The 18,549-nt window shown below is 38.3% G+C and overlaps 1 protein-coding gene across 4 annotated transcripts in view; it reads right to left on the reverse strand.

The window, feature by feature from the left end:
• Positions 1–18,549, reverse strand: part of ANKRD60 (ankyrin repeat domain 60) — a 59,068-nt gene that overhangs the window by 16,102 nt on the left and 24,417 nt on the right. For all 4 annotated transcript variants that reach the window (XM_039912826.1, XM_039912827.1, XM_039912828.1 and 1 more), the window contains 11 exons: positions 17,887–17,952; positions 17,097–17,255; positions 14,493–14,665; positions 12,180–12,637; positions 10,203–10,405; positions 9,283–9,372; positions 7,576–7,761; positions 6,936–7,097; positions 6,433–6,533; positions 1,897–2,017; positions 355–489 (listed from right to left, as the gene is read on the reverse strand). In XM_039912826.1, the coding sequence (XP_039768760.1) occupies positions 355–489; positions 1,897–2,017; positions 6,433–6,533; positions 6,936–7,097; positions 7,576–7,761; positions 9,283–9,372; positions 10,203–10,405; positions 12,180–12,637; positions 14,493–14,665; positions 17,097–17,255; positions 17,887–17,952 (1,854 nt within the window). The remainder of the gene's footprint in view (positions 1–354; positions 490–1,896; positions 2,018–6,432; positions 6,534–6,935; positions 7,098–7,575; positions 7,762–9,282; positions 9,373–10,202; positions 10,406–12,179; positions 12,638–14,492; positions 14,666–17,096; positions 17,256–17,886; positions 17,953–18,549) is intronic.

Raw genomic sequence — 18,549 nt, forward strand, 5'->3', positions numbered from 1 at the left:
GCGGCATGTTAAAGGGTAAAAGGGAAGAGTACTGGAACAGGGTTATGCCAGGTATGTTTTTGCCAAAGCCTAGTCTTACAGCAAACTAAAGTTATGTCTGAACTCTTTTATTTAGCTACAAGTCAACAAAACCTTTATCTGACCAGTATCTATGTTCCCCAAATGCCTAGTACAATGCTTAAATACTTGATAAATTTGCCATTGATGATGACACAATCACTCCTGGCCTTGGCGGAAATCTGACCTGCACATGCAAACAGTTTATTATTAACTGTAACTTTCAATCAAAGAAGCCGATTTCTCTCCTATGAACTTGTGAATACATGTAAAATGTTCATAAAAATGCCAACTTACCTGACAAATAAAGGCAAAGGCTTGTCTTCCAACCCACTTAGAACAATGTCGGAACCGTATGATGAGTTCATTTATGAAATTTAACCCCAGTGTACTTGCATTGTTGGAATAGAATTTCTGAAGAATTGCCACAACCTGCAAAAAAAAGATTTAAAATGGACTATCACCCATTTGCATAGGGAAACATTCTTGAGGCAGTAGTCTTAGAGAAGCAGCGTGGCTCAGTGGAAAGAACACGGGCTGGGGAGTCAGAGATCATGGGTTCAAATCCTGGCTCTGCCGCTTGTCAGCTCTGTGACTTTGGGCAAGTCACTTATCTTCTCTGGGCCTCAGTTACCTCATCTGTAAAATGTGGATTAAGACTGTGAGCCCCACGTGGGACAACCTGATCACCTTGTATCCCCCCCAGTGCTTAGAACAGTGCTTTGCACATAGTAAGTGCTTAACAAATGCCAACATTATTATTATTAGTCTAGAGCAGTTTAAACATTCTCCCTTCAATTTAATATGAACAGAGAACAATTTTCATAACCTAGGACTCTACAGAATGGGGAAAAAATGCATCTAATTTATAAACATGTATGTTAACAGGAAAAGAATTAAATAAGAACATTATTATTGTGAAACCTCACTGTAACCATCAACTGGATCTATATACCTGACCATCTTAGAAGCGTCATTCTAATATAACTAGGTCCCACTTCCAAGTCTTGTGTGTTGTTTTTTTAAATATTTTTTATAAAGATGAAGACTCCCTTGTGTCATATGGGGCTGGGAGAGAAGCTATATGAAAGCACTGGGTAAAGGAAATCCCCAGAATCAGGTTGAAATGGTGGAGAAGTCCCATTTCCCTCAATCCAATCCCACAGAACAGAGAATTCCCTGGGGTAAATATGAAGTCCATAAGGGACCCACACCATTCTGTGTACTTTGATATAATAGGGCCCCCACTTCGATTCTAAGAATTCAACTTATGACATTTCTAACCTAATAGTGTGAGCTATTCTCCTGAAGAATATATTTTTTCTTTTACATATACTATGTAAACTTTTGAACCATCCAGTATTTTCTAATGTGATTTTCTAGAGATCAACAACTGTTATAAATTCATTTAAAACAGCACCTTCTTCACTCTGCAAAACATTCTAGGTAAATTTTATTACACAAAACCCAATAGACTGCAAGCTATTTGAAGTAGGGGACTGATTCTTTTACTGATAAATTTTCAAATCTTCTAGTATAGTGCTCTGCACACTGGAAGCTGTTGGTGATGAAGGAAATCATACTGAATGCAAACCAAATGACTTTAGGAACACTAATTTGCTTGCAATTTGTTCATCAAATAATGTGATATATATTCAAAGACAAAAGATCTGGTTTTCAAAAAGACAAATTACAAAAGAACATTAAATTTCACAGATCATGTGTGGATTTAAAAGCTAAGGTTTGGTTAAAGGCTCAAAAAAATAATGAAGTTTAAATAAAAAAATGATTAAACATTTGTATTTTCAGAATCACAGAAAAAAAAGTAAAAACTCTTACTAGTTTGAAAGAGATCCACCGAACTTCAGAAACTTTATCTGCACAGAGTTTTAGTGCAATATGCATTAAGTAGTCATAAACATCATTGGGGTTATAGAGTTCCAAAATTAGGATAAGCTGTCTGAAACAGAATAAAAATCTATTAATTTTTAATAAGCGATCATATTCAACTGCTTTTCTGAACTCATACTGATGAGAAAATAACTAGGTTCAAGAAAAAAAATAAGATTTCTTTTTTGTTCCTTTAACTCTCTCTCTGTTTATCCCCCTCTTGTTCTATTGTTTGACTTTTGTTCCTCCAAAGCCAACCTTCAAGCTCTAAGCCAGATCTTGATGCTCATACCTCTCTAACCCTAATCACACTCTTCCCAACTCGGAAAATCCTCCCTCCCCAGGACAGATCGCAACTCTCTCTTCTAAAATCCCACCTCCTACAACAAGCATTCCCTGATTCACTTCCCTGCACCCTGAACTGTATCATCCTTCAGCAAATTCTAGCACTTATGAATTTTATATATATATGTGTGTGTGTGTATATATATCCATCCTCAGAACTAGTGAATGTGTTTTGAATTGCTCAATTATTTATTTTGAACATTAGAATTCTAAATATCTTTATGTCTGCCTCCCTCAGAGAGTAGATTCGTCATGGACAAAGAATGTGTCACTTTATTCTGTATCTAGTACAAGGCACAACACCAAGTGGGTGCTCAATAAATAGTGTACCTATGTCTTCCTCTTTTTCATTTACCCCTTTCTTTTTTCATTCAGTCTCTCCCTTTTTCTATCCCTTTCATTGTTCCTCTATTCCACTTATCTCATGCGGCCTCTCAATTTCCCCTTCTTATTGATCTTTTCCTCCTCCACTCAATTTTCCTCTCTACCTTTCTCTTACACCTACATTCCTTTAATTGTATAACCCAGGTCCTCTGACTCCCAGGCCTGCACACTTTCCACTAGGCAATGATGCTTCTCATCAATCTATCACGTTTCCTGTTCCTTTTTCTACTTTGCTGCTCCTTCTCCAGCCCCTCCCCACCCACTGATTTTTATTTTTCAGGGGCTTTACTCTCTTCCATTCACACCCCAACCTCTGCCCCCTCTTTTTTTAAACAACAATGGTCAATGCATAAGGAGGAAAATTGGGGCAGGGACGCAGGAACTGTTCAGCCCACTGACATAACTTAAATATGGGTGTACGAGTTGATTATATATAGAAAGATATTTTTAAGGTTGAACAATGCAATCAATTCTCTGGGGCTGCCCATCAGGAAAACACAGTGGAGGGAGGACCCCTGAAAGTAAGAGCTTCCAGGTTTGGGAAGGAGAGAAGAAGGATGTGCTTAAGGAGCAGGAATACTAAAAAAAAAAAAAGGAAGGAGTTCCCCCCTTTAATCTCATTCAGAAGATCTTCTGTCCAAACAGAGAGAGACCAAGGTCTGAGTGATTTGCTTGGGCCGACAAATGTGGCTCCAGGTGCTTATGTGTATAAATACATATATCACTTGTCTAAAAAAAGACCAACTTAAATCATTACTAAAATGGAAATCTGACAAGCACAAAGAGAGCTAAATTTAGATTGCTTTGAAATGTAATTGAAAAAATTGTGAGACTACATAAGCAGGACAACTGGATCTCAGCCCCTCCCCAGAAGCTTCCTATCTTGCTGCAGACTTTTTTTTATGGTATTTGTTAAGCACTTACTATATGCCAGGCACTGTATTAAGTATTAGAGTAGATACAAACTAATCAGGTTGGACTCTGTCCATGTCCCACCTGGGGCTCGCAGTCTTAATCACCATTTTAGAGATCAGGAAACTGAGGCACAGAGTAGTAAAGTAATTTGTCAAGGTCATACAGCAAACAAGTGACAGAAACAGGGTTAGAACCCAGATCCTTCTGACTTCCAGATCCATGCTCTCTCCACTAGGCCATGTTGCTTCTCTGCCACTTTTCCAACTCATTTTTTAAAAGCTGTAGAAAGTTCTTCTCTCTTCTTCTCATTTGGTTTTAAGAAACTACAAAAAAATTCAATGTTGGCAAAAAGAGCCATCAGCGACCGCAAAACTTTGGGTAATGGTTTTATGGCTATATAAATATGGCATAGACTCTCTGGTCATTTCTCCAGATCAGCTCTGGACAAATACATCTTTGCAAACCCCAAAACCTCTTGTAATTTCTGAGAGGAGAATAGGAAGAAATGAAAACAGAGGGGAATGCTATTTTGAAAGAAGCTAGGAACCAGCAGAATTCTTAAGATATTTGATTCTCTGGGCATCGCTGGTTCCAAGCTGCATGAAGAACTGCATTTAGAATTGCAAGACGTAGGCCACCGGAAAAGCAATAATCAACACTTGGCTACTAGAGAAAGCAATAATGAATTATAAAATTCAGCCACTAGAGGTCATGGGGCTCTCATCTGGCTCTCATATTTGAAGCAGAAAATATGTAAACCTATATTATACTAGAAGCATGGAATGATGAGTAAACCTCAATACCTCAAATTATGCATAATGAGTAGCTTTCAGTGAAGAGGAAATCTTTAGTTTTCAGTTGGTGCAGAACAAAACTGCATCTTGTACAGCTGAAGCAGCCAGAGGCTTTTCTATAGGGTACATTTCATTTGTGAGATTTAGAGACTAAAGCAAGAGTAAAGCCAACCAAAAAAGGCCCAGATGAAACATAAAGTGAGGATTCTTTGATATTCATTTTAATCCTTTTGAGAAATGAAAACCTATCAGGATGCCTATGACCGACTTCTCAGAATGCCATACTGGCTGATATTGTCTCGGGCTTTGTTTCACTTAGTCCTGAAAAGCTTTCTCTGTCCCCAGTGAAGCTCACCATAGAGCCGCTGTATGGGTACTTTATCATTATTCATTTCATATGTCTCACTCAGGGGAGTTACAGTGAGGTGAATGTAGCAACACTACTAGATTTTGTTCCCGGGACTTTGTTGTTTATGATCTTAACGCACCATCTGAGGTGCATGCTTCTGTACATCCCCTTGATTCTATTTATTGCTACTGTTTTTGTCTGTCTCCCCTGATTAGACTGTGAGCCTGTCAATGGACAGGGATTGTCTCTATCTGTTGCCAAATTGTACATTCCAAGCACTTAGTACTGTGCTCTGCACATAGTAAGCGCTCAATAAATACTACTGAATGAATGAACGCGTGAGAGGTGATGCTTACGGAACTGTTCGACAAGTTAGGGTGATGCTTGAGGTGGGTCCAACATCCTCAACCAAAGGGAAGGTCAGCTTATCGGAAACCTGATGCTACGTTATTTCATATTCCTAAGTAATGTGCTGGACTTTTAAATTCTATTTTCTGTTTCCTGAGCTTTCACTGCACTGCTGGGCAGTGGCCTTTTAGAAAATGAAACTCTGTCAGGAATTTAGTCCCATCTGCCAACTGCCAGTGATAATATATGGTTAAGGATTTCCCTGGTACAGGTCTCGATTTCCTTCAGATTACTAACAGTTTCAGTGTTTGACTGTCTCTAAAAAGCGCTTCACAATCATTTGCTGGTCAATTTGAAGGTATGCCTCAACACTTCAAGCATAGATTAGAATCTATCAGGCTACTGTTCCAAATGTAATAATGGATTAGACTCAAAGTCAGATGGCTCTTTTGAACATTAATCAGTCTTGGACATTCTTGCAATAATGGAACAGATTACTGTGATTGCCAAGTTTAATGAACAAATCAATAAAGTGGGAATAAAACATGTTTTCCCTCCCTCAGACTCTGAACATCATGTAGGACGGGGATTGTGTAATCTTATCACAAGAAGCAGCGTGGCTTAGTGGAAAGAGCATGGGCTTGGGAGTCAGAAGTTGTGGGTTCTAATACCGGCTCCTCCACTTATCAGCTGTGTGATTTTGGTCAAGTCACTTAACTTCTCTGTGCCTCAGTTACCTCCTGTGTAAAATGGGGATTATGACTGTGAGCCCCACGTGGGACAATCTGATTACCCTGTATCTACCCCAGCACTTAGAACAGTTCTTGGCATATAGAAAGTGCTTAACAAATACCATCATTATTATTATTATCTTGTATCTATCCCACTACCTAGCACAATGCTCGGTACAGAGTAAGTGCTAACCAAATACGACAGTCTTCTGCATTATTATTACTAGAGTGCAAGTGCCTTGCATTGTGGTTCCTAGTAATAAAATATCAATTGGGTGTTCAATAAATATGTGGTAGAAATAAGGCTTAGTCTTAATCCTCTAAGTTACCATTAATATATAATGGGCACTCAATACATGATTTGATTCAAATAGACTACTGTGAATCACTAAAATTCTAAGACGTTTAATTGTCTTTAAATATTAGCTTTATCTGTGTTATGTATCAACACTTCAGGTGTTTGAACAATTTAGTCTATTTCCCAATTTCAATTTAGACCTCCTGCATCTATGTGAGCTACTACAAATTTGCCAATATTTCTCACACGGGGGGGGGGGGGGGCGTTACTCAAACATTCGCCAACTCACATTCATATCTTCAAAAATCAGGCATTACTTACTCTGCTAGTTCATATCGAAACCTCCAATTCCTACTGTTATCGGTGACCACAAATTCCTGAAGCTGGTAAAGGTATTCTCTCCTTTTGTCTGCATGAAGCAACTATAAAGTAAATTTTCCCCAAAAGTTTATTAGTAATTACAAAAAAACTCTAAAGACCCCCTAAGTATACCTACAACTTTGAGTTCCATGTATGATTCCTTTCACTTCAGTGGTGAGTGTCTAAGTACATGTATTTTTAAATTTTGCATTATTTATTCCTTTGTATTTTATAGCTAATGTATTCACACGACGATGCTAATACAAAGTCCTTTTGCTATCCTGATTAAAATTTTTGGTCAGAGGTACAGTTTTTCAATTAAGCACTTAACTAAAGTTTAAAGAAGTATATAAAGCATTATCACTTTAAGTGATGTTTCCCATGTAAAAAAAACAAAAACAACTTTTGTGTGATTGAATATTTTTTTTCTAGCATAACACATCCTGGGGAAAAATTCCTCCTACCTTTAGGAAATCATAAAGGTGCTTAAGAACTCCAATTCGTACTTCATCCAGATCTTTCAGGAACCCATTGAAGATAGGCACCAAATCAGCTGCTGTTAACTGATCTCCGAGAATGACAGCCAATTCATGAATTGAGAATGCTAATGTACGACGTACCTTCCACTGGTCAAATTAAATGCCCCCCCCAAGAAAAAAGTGAAATAAGTATCAGAAAGATCCAATTACCAATCAGAGAGATCCACTTAAGTGCCCTTTCAGAGAAAAAAATGTGGATGCACTTCCCAAATCTCATATCTGAATTCTTCTGTTTTTAATTTATTTCCAACTTGAATACTCATGATACATTTTTTCAACATTTACTCAGAAATAGAAAGGGGTGAAAAAGAGAAAAAAAAAAGGCAGCCTAATGGGGAGTAAAAATAGAGGAAAGCTAAGATTAACACAAGAAAAATGGACAAAGCTACCAGAAGTGAAAAGGCATGAAAGAGGAACAGAAAAAAATAAAAGAATCACATTAAGACAATCTCTCATTTCAGTTTTCATCGGAACATCACAGTAAGAAGAAATAGCTGTTATAGTTGTTCTTCATAACAGATTACAACAAATCCTAAATTTTAGAGTTTTTTAATAATATATTTACCTGTACATCTGATGCCAGTGTTTCATATGTATCTTTCAAACAATGCCAATTCTTCCTGCCCAACGTTAGAGCCACCCCCGGGAGACTATAAGCACAATGTTTGGTTATATCGGTGTCGACAGTCTGAGCTCGAGCTGGGTCAGTCATTGACAAGTACTGATCTAATAATGGTTGAGGTATAATATCCTAGGAGGAGAGAAAATAATTATACTTTGCACTCTGATCCCATATGAGTACAACTGCCCTCAGAAAAGCAGTCCCATCCTTGGGAGGAGAAAGTGATACACTGGAAGGATTGAATTTTGTCAGGAGTGGGGTGTTCATTCCCTAAAGATAAATTTAAACGCACTGGCTCACACCAAAGTTCATTAGTTTGTTTTTGATGCTCAACTGATAAGAACTGACTATCACAAAACAGAATGACTGAATGGCAGGAGAGATTAACCTACACTGAAGCAGAATTGACCATTTTCATTGCAATGGTGTATGACTATGAGTCCATACCAATTCTTTCATAAGATAACTGAGAAAGGAGCAAAATTTCAAGTTTGCTTTAGAATTTAGTTGGGTCATCAAGGTCTTCTTCCACAATAATAGTTTTAGTTTACCAATTGTGACAGCAATGTTAGGCTAGAAATTCAGTTTCAGAAAGAGTGGCTAACTCCTAGACCCACCTCTGGAAAAAGTGGGATCTGTTTAGCTGTCAATCACATTAATAGTGGTTCCACCAAAGAGCATGGCCAATCACAAAAAGGGCTGGGAAAAGTAAAATTAAGAAGGAAGCAACTCCATGACTATTATGAAGTGGTAGGTGATGCTACTTTCAGTGTGAAGGATCTGGGCATAAATCCTAAGCAACAGTGCCAAGCAACAGGTCTGAGGAGCTAGAATTCTCCAAGGAAGCTGTATTCAGCAAGAAAACATTACCAAGACAACCTGTGGATGCGGGAGACCACAGTCAACTTGTTGGCAGAGAAATGCAAAAGTTTTGGGAGAAGCAACCCCATGGGAAATTATGCTTGTTTCAAGAAGATGATGGTAAAAAATAAATTTTTTTAAAGAACACTAATGTTAAATCTTTTATTTTTAAAAATGCCACTTTAAATCCTCATCCAAGTGTTCTAGGTTGTGAGAGTGTGTCGAAAAAAGGGACACTTCAACAGGTAACATTGAAGATTTTCTGTGCTCTGGAGACCAGCCTCTGGAAACAGCACAGACTAGCTGGATCCCAGATGGTTCCCTTGCTACAAGGGATAGCCACCTAGCAAGACAATGGATAATGGCAATGTTTTAGGTATTAATTTTGGGAGGGGGGGTGTACCTCACAGTGAGCTCTGAAAAAACTACCTCTTGTTTTGGAAAAGAAAAAAGCCCAAGACCTTTTTGATCCCAGGAACACCACTGAGCAACTAAGCTCTCTACCAAAATAATCTTCAAAGTTAATTTCCACCAGAAAGAGAAATGGAGGAACCCCAAAATGTTTCAACAACACATTTGTAAAACTTCTTTTCTATTAACCCTGGATAAAAACATTTTTAAAAAGGAAACTTCACAGCTTTGGTTTGAAAGTCATGATACATTAAAAAAAATCTAAATAGGAATGCTTATCTTCAGCTAGCTTTCTTAAAGTAAAAGTTTTTGAAATCACTAAAGGAACAATTTTCAACAATTTGCTTCCTAGTATTATTAGTTAATGTTTTCACAAACCTGCAATTTAGATTTATCTCCAAATGAGGAAGAATCAGGATTCTGCTCATTTTGCAAAAGTTCACTGGTTCCATTAAGATGTTCTGGGTCCTAAAAGAATTAAATGCACATATTACCCACTTGTCTCCCAAAAAGGAAGTCTTACTGTTCATCCCTTAAAGAGATACAGGCAAACCATGACTTGTTTCAAGCTATGCCAAATGGCATTTACATTTCTAAATTTCTACTCTTCTCAGCTTTGTAGCACATCAATTTTGAAATGTGAAAACAGGCCCAGGAGTCAAATTCTTGTCCAACAAATTCCAACTTTCTCAAGGTTCTAAAAGTTGAAAGGTCGGCTTCTGCCACCCCATGCTTGGGGAAGGGTTTTCATCTCGGGGATGACAGGGAAGTTTCAGCCCTGTGAAGCTGTAGACTGTAAACTCCTTGGGGGCAGGCATTACATCTACCAACTCTGATGTATTGTATTTTCCCAATTGCTAACTATTGTGTTTTGCAAACAGTAAGATATCAATAAATATCATTTATTGAATGACTGATGAGGGGCTCATGATGGAAGACAAGCCCCAGGCCACAAGGCTACAATCCCAGATTCGCCCTCCCAGACTCCTGCAGGATGGGTCTTCACCCTGAACAAAGGCAGGTAGGGGAGAGAGTCACCACCCCACAAACCAAGGGATCCAGAAGAGTTGTTCAAACTTTGTGAACCATAATAAGTTACCCAATCATACAAAATTGTCTTAGGACATGTGTTTATGGTGTTAGAATGTCAGCAGTACTGTTGACATTTATTCAGTGATGTCAAATTATTTTATTTATACACAATGTGCTATAATCCATAGTTTAGTTAAGGGAATTAAATGAGAATGTAAATTCCTAAATTGATCGCACACATACTAAAAGGTGGGGAGTGCACTTACTTGGATTTGCAATCCCTTAATCTCAGATGATTCAGCCTTTTCTTCCTGAGTTGACACAGAGGCCAAAATATTCTGATTTTCTGTGGCAGGGCTAGAATCTGAACTGCAAAGTTCATTTTGTTCTTTTGAAGCTTTGTCCTCTGAATCACTCATGGAGTCGAGATGAGCAGCTCTAAGTGCAGCGGATAATACCTGAACCTGAGCTGTACAAAACATAAACAATTAAGCAATTTACATATTTAAAGAGTATGTTTTAGTGATTACAGTTTCATAAATCTATTTTACTTTACAACTTCCCTGTCTCAATTTTCTCTCAGTAAAGGGACATAATAATTGAGGAACCTTCATCTATATCTCAGTTCACCGAAGTTTCAGATATCCTAGGCAGCAATAAAACCATAAAATATTGGAAGTATCATCTCACTTCACAAGCCCACAGCTTTCTAAACTGACTTGCCTTAACAATAAGTGAGGTTCCCAGCTTCTGAATTTCAGCCTCACTCTGAAACCAAGATACCTGTTACAGAGTAAAATGGGTCTGAAACTATGAGGAAGGGAGAGGTGGCTTGAACTCTCCAGATTCTGAGGACGGCAGGACAGAAAATGTATTCATTCAATAGTATTTATTGAGCACTTACTATGTGCAGAGCACTGTACTAAGCGCTTGGAATGAACAAGTCGGTAACAGATAGAGACAGTCCCTGCCGTTTGACGGGTTTACAGTAACCAAGACATGCCTTCTTACTCTACAGCCAGGAAACAAGAGAGGCTAAAAATTGCCCTCCCTTCTGCTCAGGGCTGCGTGGAATATAGGAGATGCCCCAATTTTATTATACTCCACTCTTTAACCTAGAGGAATTAAGGGTCACAAGAGAAGAGACGATTCTAGGGCACCATTCTGGGATGTGACCATGGGTAAACTAGGATCAGAAACGTGATCTACGCATTTCCTTCATCTGTTATTTATTACTGCTGAGAAGAAGTGGTACCTTATTCCCTGAAACCTGTGCACTGGGAAAGTCATTCCCTTCCTCACAAGAAAAAAAAACTGTTAGACACTTTGAACTCCATGGAGATGCATAGATTCAAAGTATTATTCTTTTCAATTGCTAAACACCAAAGATTATTGCACATTTTTTCACAAAACTTTTTTTTAACATTTGAAGCTGAAAATAGGGTTATTTATGAAATGATGAAATTTAAAATGAAAAATTTAAAGATTCCTGAATTTTAAAAATCATTTCCTCAAAATACATTTTTAGTAAATGAATATACATGAGTAACACTTTAAAATTTTCTTTCTAAATTTAAGGTCACAAGCTAGGCAAACATCTAACTGGATTTTCAACAGTAACACACTGTTAAACCTCCCGACAAAGTCCTATTATTTGTGCCTTAGCTGCCTCTGTGGGCCATTTCTTCCAACATCATATCTTATTCTAACCTAATAGATGCACATTATTGGAAAAATGTTTCCCAATTCCCTAATGGAATTAAATCTACAACAGTTTGGAAGAACTGAGTCTATTTGTCTCCCAACCATACAGCTCATAAACTTACAGAATAGCATATAAGTGGGAAAGAGCAAATAAATGATTCTGTATGGAAGTGTCTAAACTAAATAAGAATTCTAGTATGCCAGTGGACCTAGAAGAGTTGGTTAAGCAAAAAGTCAGCAAAGTTTGTTTTCTACCAAAACACTAAATGCAAATGGGGAAAAGCCCTGGGGAAGAGGGCTTACATTTCAGCTTGCTATGTGCAAAGACCTTGGTGGATTAGCTAGGCATGATTTTGATGGATTCCCAAAGGTGTTACTATTTCGACTTTCTATATCAATAAAAGTCATTGTTCTGCTATAATCCAAAGGTGGTAAAGCAGTATTCTATTTATGAGCAGCACTATAAGTATGGAGGTTAAGAGAATGAGCTTATACAGCACATTCACATAGATATAAAATTTCTTGCTAATACAATTTACCTTGAACATCTGGATCATCCATCATATGCTCCTGCAAGCTCTCCAGGACTTTTTTAATTTTGTTACTGGCCGCACAGTTACTATACACAGAACTGATTTTAGAACATCCATCCTCCATCTGCTCTTTCTTGGGCTGAAGCAATTCCAAATCCTGACTTATATCAGGGAGAGGAGTGCGCCAGTAAAGGAAATTATTGAATATATCTTCAGAATTTCCAAAATGGACTCTGGAGTTCAGTTCCTGGCAATGGTTTCTTTGCGAATCATTAACAGTCTCCAACACATGAGTACTGTCACTCTGGGAATCTCCAGTTAGCTCGCCTTCAGGAGCAACAGGATAGACCACAGTCTTTTCCTCTTTTTCAGTACATAAGCTTTCATCATGTAAAAAACAAACGGCTTCTGTTGATATCCTCTCGGTCAAAGTATCTGGCTTGATTTTCTCGGCTGTTACGGAACTAGGGGAAAAAATACAATTAACACTGTAATAAGCTGGACTTAAATTGGCAAAGGAAGACTAGGAAGCAGAATGGCCTCGTGGAAAAAGCACAGGCCTCTTAGAGGACCTGGAATCTAAACCCAGCTCTGCCACTTGCCTGCTGGGTGTCCTTGGGCAAGTCACTTAACTTCTGTGCCTCAGTTTCCCTGTCTAAAATGGGGATAAAATCCTACTCCCTCCTACTTAGACTGTGAGCCCCATGTAGGACAGGGACTGTGTCCAAACTGATTATTTTGTGTGTGCCACAGGGCTTAGTTCAGTGCTTGGCACATAGGAAGCACTTCACAAGTACCATTTAAAAAAAAGATTGGGCTAACTTGATTAAGATCTCTGTCCATCATATATTCTATTTTGCCACAGATGTCACCTCAAAATTCCCAGGCCTCCCAGGGTTAAATGAAAATGTACACTGGAAAAAAGGATGCCAGCCCACAATTCATTCATTCATTCGTATTTATTGAGCACTTACTGTGCAGAGCACTGTATTAAGTGCTTAGAAAGTACAATTCAGCAACAAATAGAGACAATCCTTACCCAACAGTGGGCTACCTCAGAATATGCAGAAATCGTTTGGGTCTTGTTTTACATGTCTTTTCCCCTTCAACCTTTCTAAACACATGTATGTCTGTGCTCCTTAAAGTACAGCAATCAGAAGTTGAGTTTTCCTTGAGCAGACAGGCTTTGGGCAGACCAAGAAGCTAAGAGGGAGTTTTGAAAACAGCAACAAGCTCAAGTTTATCTTTACATGCACACATTGGGGAACAGAATGTCAGCTGAACACATTTATAAATCTCTGCAATGATGTCATCTTTAAACATGAGCAGAATGAGAAAAAATGTGCTTTAAGCATAAAGGTTAGTGCAGTTTGGTGAGGAGTGAGGGTAAATTTATGATACTAACTTCTCCATATTATAACTATCCCTGTTCCCCCATTACCAAAAGGAAAGAAATTTTGCAAAAGGTCTGCTTTCTATCCAATATCTAGCACTGTCACAGTCTCGGAATTTGGTTTTTATTTGTTAACTCATCGACAAACTTTTTGCCCTTAAAAGAGCAAAGGGAAAGAACTGTGTAATCAGTTACACTCAATCAGTTACACTTCATGTATACAATACCTAAAAATAGTTCAGCTGAAATTATTAATGAAACGTGATAGCTGCACTGAACTGAAATAGTCTTATTTCAAATATAAAATACATGTTACAGTTGAAGTTGTGGCAAAAATTAAAACAATTAAATTTTGAACTCCAAGTCCTTCATCTATTTTTCAACATGGTACTCCTTAGAGGCTCACCTCAAATACCTCTTCCACCTCTTAACCACTTGAATTTTACTCTACATGGGTGAAGTCACCAGAACTGAGGAAGAGAAGCAACAGCAGCTGGGAAAAATGCAAAGAGTAACTGATCGTGCTGGGGCTGCTGCCAGCTCTCCCAGATTCATACTTCAAGGTGCATGGAGCTATTTTCTACTGTGCTTCCGGGCAGAAGACTCAATTCTGGAGAATTGGTGGCAGCAGCAGTGGTGTTTCTTCTCATCTGTACTGGGTGTTGCTGTTCTACTTCTTGCTCGGTCACCCAGTCTTCACCCTCCCAGAGAGTCCAGCAAGAAAGAAGTCATTGTCAACCTGACCTGCTACTCCTGGCATAATAGCTGATGGTCCTTATGATCCTTTGAAGTAACCCCAACTGAAAAAAAACCTCTGCTCTAATCTTGCATTCACATAAAAAGCAAAATTTCCAAAACTCAAACCTTTTCAGTTGTGATTCAAGTGGAGAATCACTCAACTTTTCTGATACTCTTTTTGGGCTTACCAGGAGGATGAAGCATCAGTAGAACTGCCTGTGAAGTTAGAACTGGAAGTTATATCTTGTGCTAGAGGTCGGATGCTCAGAGTTCCATCCTCTCGGATATAAAGGCCAGCACTGGATGGGTTTGCAAAGGTAGAAATAAACGGGCCGAGGGACTGAAAAGCAGCCTGACGCACCTAGAACGATACAAAAGAAACGGAAAACATTTTCAATATCGACTGCCTAGCTCTTCGTGATTTCCACACCATCACTATACCTGGGTCATATATTTTAGTTCAGAACAGATACATTCAAGTTAGCCTTAATAATTTTAGGATAAATGCTCTTTGTTCTACTTAACATATCATTTAATACCTAAAAGCATTTAATATCACCTCTGTCATTACAGGAGAGCCAATTTTCTCATCCTTGTGTATGTGAATTAAAGGTATTCACCACTGATAGGAATTCAAACCAATTAGTCCATCAATACTAAGTGCTGAATAGCAGTGGAAAGATATAACCCCTGTCCACAAGGAGCTTTCAATCCAGTTGGGGAGACAGACTAAACTTACAAATAGGGAAAAAAGAATGTGCTTAAATAGTAGTAGTAAAGAAATGCTACTGATAGTAGTGAGTGCATAAGCGAGGAGGTATGGTGGCCTCCTGGAAAGAGCATGGGGCTAGAAGTCAGGAGATCCAAATTCCTGCTAAGTGATCTTAGATAGAGTCATTTAAATTTTATGGGCTTCAGGTTTCCTCATCTGAAAAATAGATATGCGATACCGGCTCCCTAACTCTAAGACACTGAGAACCATGCTGGATAGGCACTGTGTCCAAACTGATTATCCTCTCTGTTCCCCAGATTTGTACATGGCTAAGTACATAGCAATCACAATTAATAACTATTAATAAATACCATTATTAGTAGCACAAAAATGCTGCAATGGTCATAGTGAGGATGTAATCAAGGGAGAAGCAAAACTAATCGGGGAAAGCCTCCCCTTGTTGGAGAACTGGGGGTCATTTCATAAGTGCCTGCATCCTCATTCATTCATTCATTCATTCATTCATTCAATAGTATTTATTGAGTGCTTACTATGTGCAGAGCACTGTACTAAGTGCTTGGAATGTACAATTCGACAACAGATAGAGACAATCCCTGCCCATTGATGGGCTTACAGTCTAATCGGGGGAGCATCCTGACTGATGTGTAATGATTAGAATCCTTTAACATATGGGCTGGCCAGGTTTGGAGTTGATATCACAAATCTGGGTGAGGCTTTATGGCATGATAAAGTGTGGCACATGAAAACATAATAGTACAGGTCCTTCTAACTCTCAAGCCCGTGCTCTATCCACTAGGCCATGCTTCTTCAGGAATGGGCACTATCAGGAAAGGGCACTAAAAGAATAATGTATTAGAAGAAAAAGAATTTTAAAGTGTCAGAAAGTATACTGAAATGTAACGACATGTCTAATCAAATTTTTCCTTATTCTGAAAATGTATTTCTATGACATAAGTTTTCATAGAGTTCACAGAGGATGCCGAATTTTTAAAGACCATGAATTTAAGCACCAGTCAATCAATTGTATACACTGAATGCTTACTCTGTGCAGAGCACTGTATTAAGGACTTGGGAGAGTTCAATATAATAGAGTTGGTAAACATGTTCCCTGCCCAAATGGAGTTTATAGCCTGGGAGGAAAGTATGCATATGCTAGCTAATAACTAGCATGCATATCCTAACCCAGCTTTCCAGGTAGGGACTATGGGCAGTCAAAACCTTGGCAGTCATGGGCTTTCAAATAAATTAGCTCTAGCAAAACACAAAACCCGGAGATTAATTCCTCTTACTTTCCTTTTGCCAATCTGAAAAAATGAGCAACAAACACAGGCAACTTTTATGGGTAGAGATTGTGTCTACCAAGTCTTTAGGACTTTAGCAGCGTGGCTCAGTGGAAAGAGCATGGGCTTTGGAGTCAGAGGTCATGAGTTCGAATCCCAGCTCTGCCACTTGTCAGCTGTGTGACTGTGGGCGAGTCACTTAACTTCTCTGGGCTTCAGTTACCCCATCTGTACAATGGGGATTAAGACTGTGAGCCCCATGTGGGACAACCTGATTCCCCCGTGTCTCCTCCAGCACTTAGAACAGTGTTCTGCACATAGTAAGCACTTAACAAATACCAACAAATACCAACATTATTAGGACTGTACTCTCCCAAATGTCTAGTACAGTGCACTGCATACTATAAGCACTCATTAGATGGCTGACGTTCACTTCAATTTCTTCCAGTCTATGATGGGGTCAAGTGAATGCCATCTGGGTTTCACATGTTAGCTCACAATTTTAGATAAATGTATAAAGCATTCCTTTTTCCATTTTCTCAAAATGCTGTGACAAAACCAAACTTCTAGAATTGCAGTACAGATTTATACAGCCACTGGAAATTTTAAAAGGAGAATACTTTTGACCAAATTTGATCTGAGTTGATTTCCAATTCTATTGTGTATCTACAAATTCAGCCTTTAGGAAAGTTAATCTTTATAAAACACTAAGTTAAACATTTGCGTGTATACTTTTTATCCAAGGAATATATTTGTTAATACCTAATTCCAAAACTTACCCATCTACACGGATCACTGATAAGACTGATAAAGAGAGGTGATAGTTTGATCCTTCGAATCTCTGGAGAAGTTGTATATGACACGGCCATAAAGCATTCAGCACAAGCTTTTCGCATTCCCCAGACACTATCAGAGCAGAGTTCAAAAAACTTAGGGATCTGCCAAAGCAAATTAAAACAAAGCCACTGAAATTTAAACAGTAGTGTGAGATCCCAATTTTATTTGTGCTCAAACAGTAGTACGGTCATGATAAGGAAATTCAAGAAGAAGTGTGATAACATAAATGGATAAGATGGAATAATTAATAATGCGAGGAACTACATTTTGTCTTACCCATTTCAAAAACAGGTTTAAAAGAATTGCTACTGATTATGGAGACTTTTTTCCATCAAACAAAAAAATAATTTTATTAAAATTAATTTGGTTGGAAAATGGGAATAATACTTGGCCATAAGAGAGGTCTATAAGCCACTGTGTGTCACAACATACCTTTCATTTTGCATTTAATGCTAGTGCCCACTTAGAATGCTGCTTTGGCAATATTTGCTCATACTGTGCTTAAAGCAACAACAACAACAAAAACTGACCTCTGAAATGGGATAAAAGTGAAAGAAAATACTTTCATGTGAAGAGAATCTACCAAGGCCCTTTGTGAAATTCTGTTGATTCAGCAGCGATCAAATACTTGAAGAGGCAAGAAATAAAATTACAATTTGAAAATGAAACTTTAACATTTATTTTTAAATATCTCAAGATGTCAGAGATTATAGTTCTTTCAATTTTACATACCAAAAATTTCTCAGTAGCTTCTTGTCCGACTGCATTACAAATCTCACCAAAATTTGCAGCACAAACCTACAGGGACAAGAGCACACCCATTTACAGAACTCATTTTTAGTTTCCTTTTGTCTTTAAAGAAAATCTAAAATAAATTGTCAATAATAGAAATTTCTGGAATGGCTCCTGTTATCGCAGTATGCCGTACAGAAGAATTAGGGTAATTACATATAACTAATGATTTTAAGGGCAGATCATTACAAACAGTAACTTTCAACCACCCCATAAATGCTTAACAATCCACGCTGCCCGGAATGCTGGGAACCCCGAAGTCATGGGGCTAGGACCAGACCTGACCGAGATGTTGGGGCATGACAGTCCCCTCCCATATCTTCTCCCCAACCTGATCTAGTCCTGCCTGTTGCATTTTTGGAAGCCTTGAAGAACAGGTAGGTAAGAACTGCACAGCAGGGACAAGGCAGAGGCGATCAAGACAGGACAATTTTTAAAAAAAGAAACGCCTCAAAGAACAGGGTTCGTTATAAGTGCAAGGGGTGAAGTTGCAAGGTTGTCAGCTTTATAAAAAGATATGGAACAAAGCATGTCCCATTACTGATTACGTAGAGGTGTCTTGACTAAAAACTGGCAAAAAAACAAGATATCCTGTAAAATCGG

This window comes from Ornithorhynchus anatinus, chromosome 8, assembly GCF_004115215.2.
Source record: "Ornithorhynchus anatinus isolate Pmale09 chromosome 8, mOrnAna1.pri.v4, whole genome shotgun sequence".
Lineage (NCBI taxonomy): Eukaryota > Metazoa > Chordata > Mammalia > Monotremata > Ornithorhynchidae > Ornithorhynchus > Ornithorhynchus anatinus.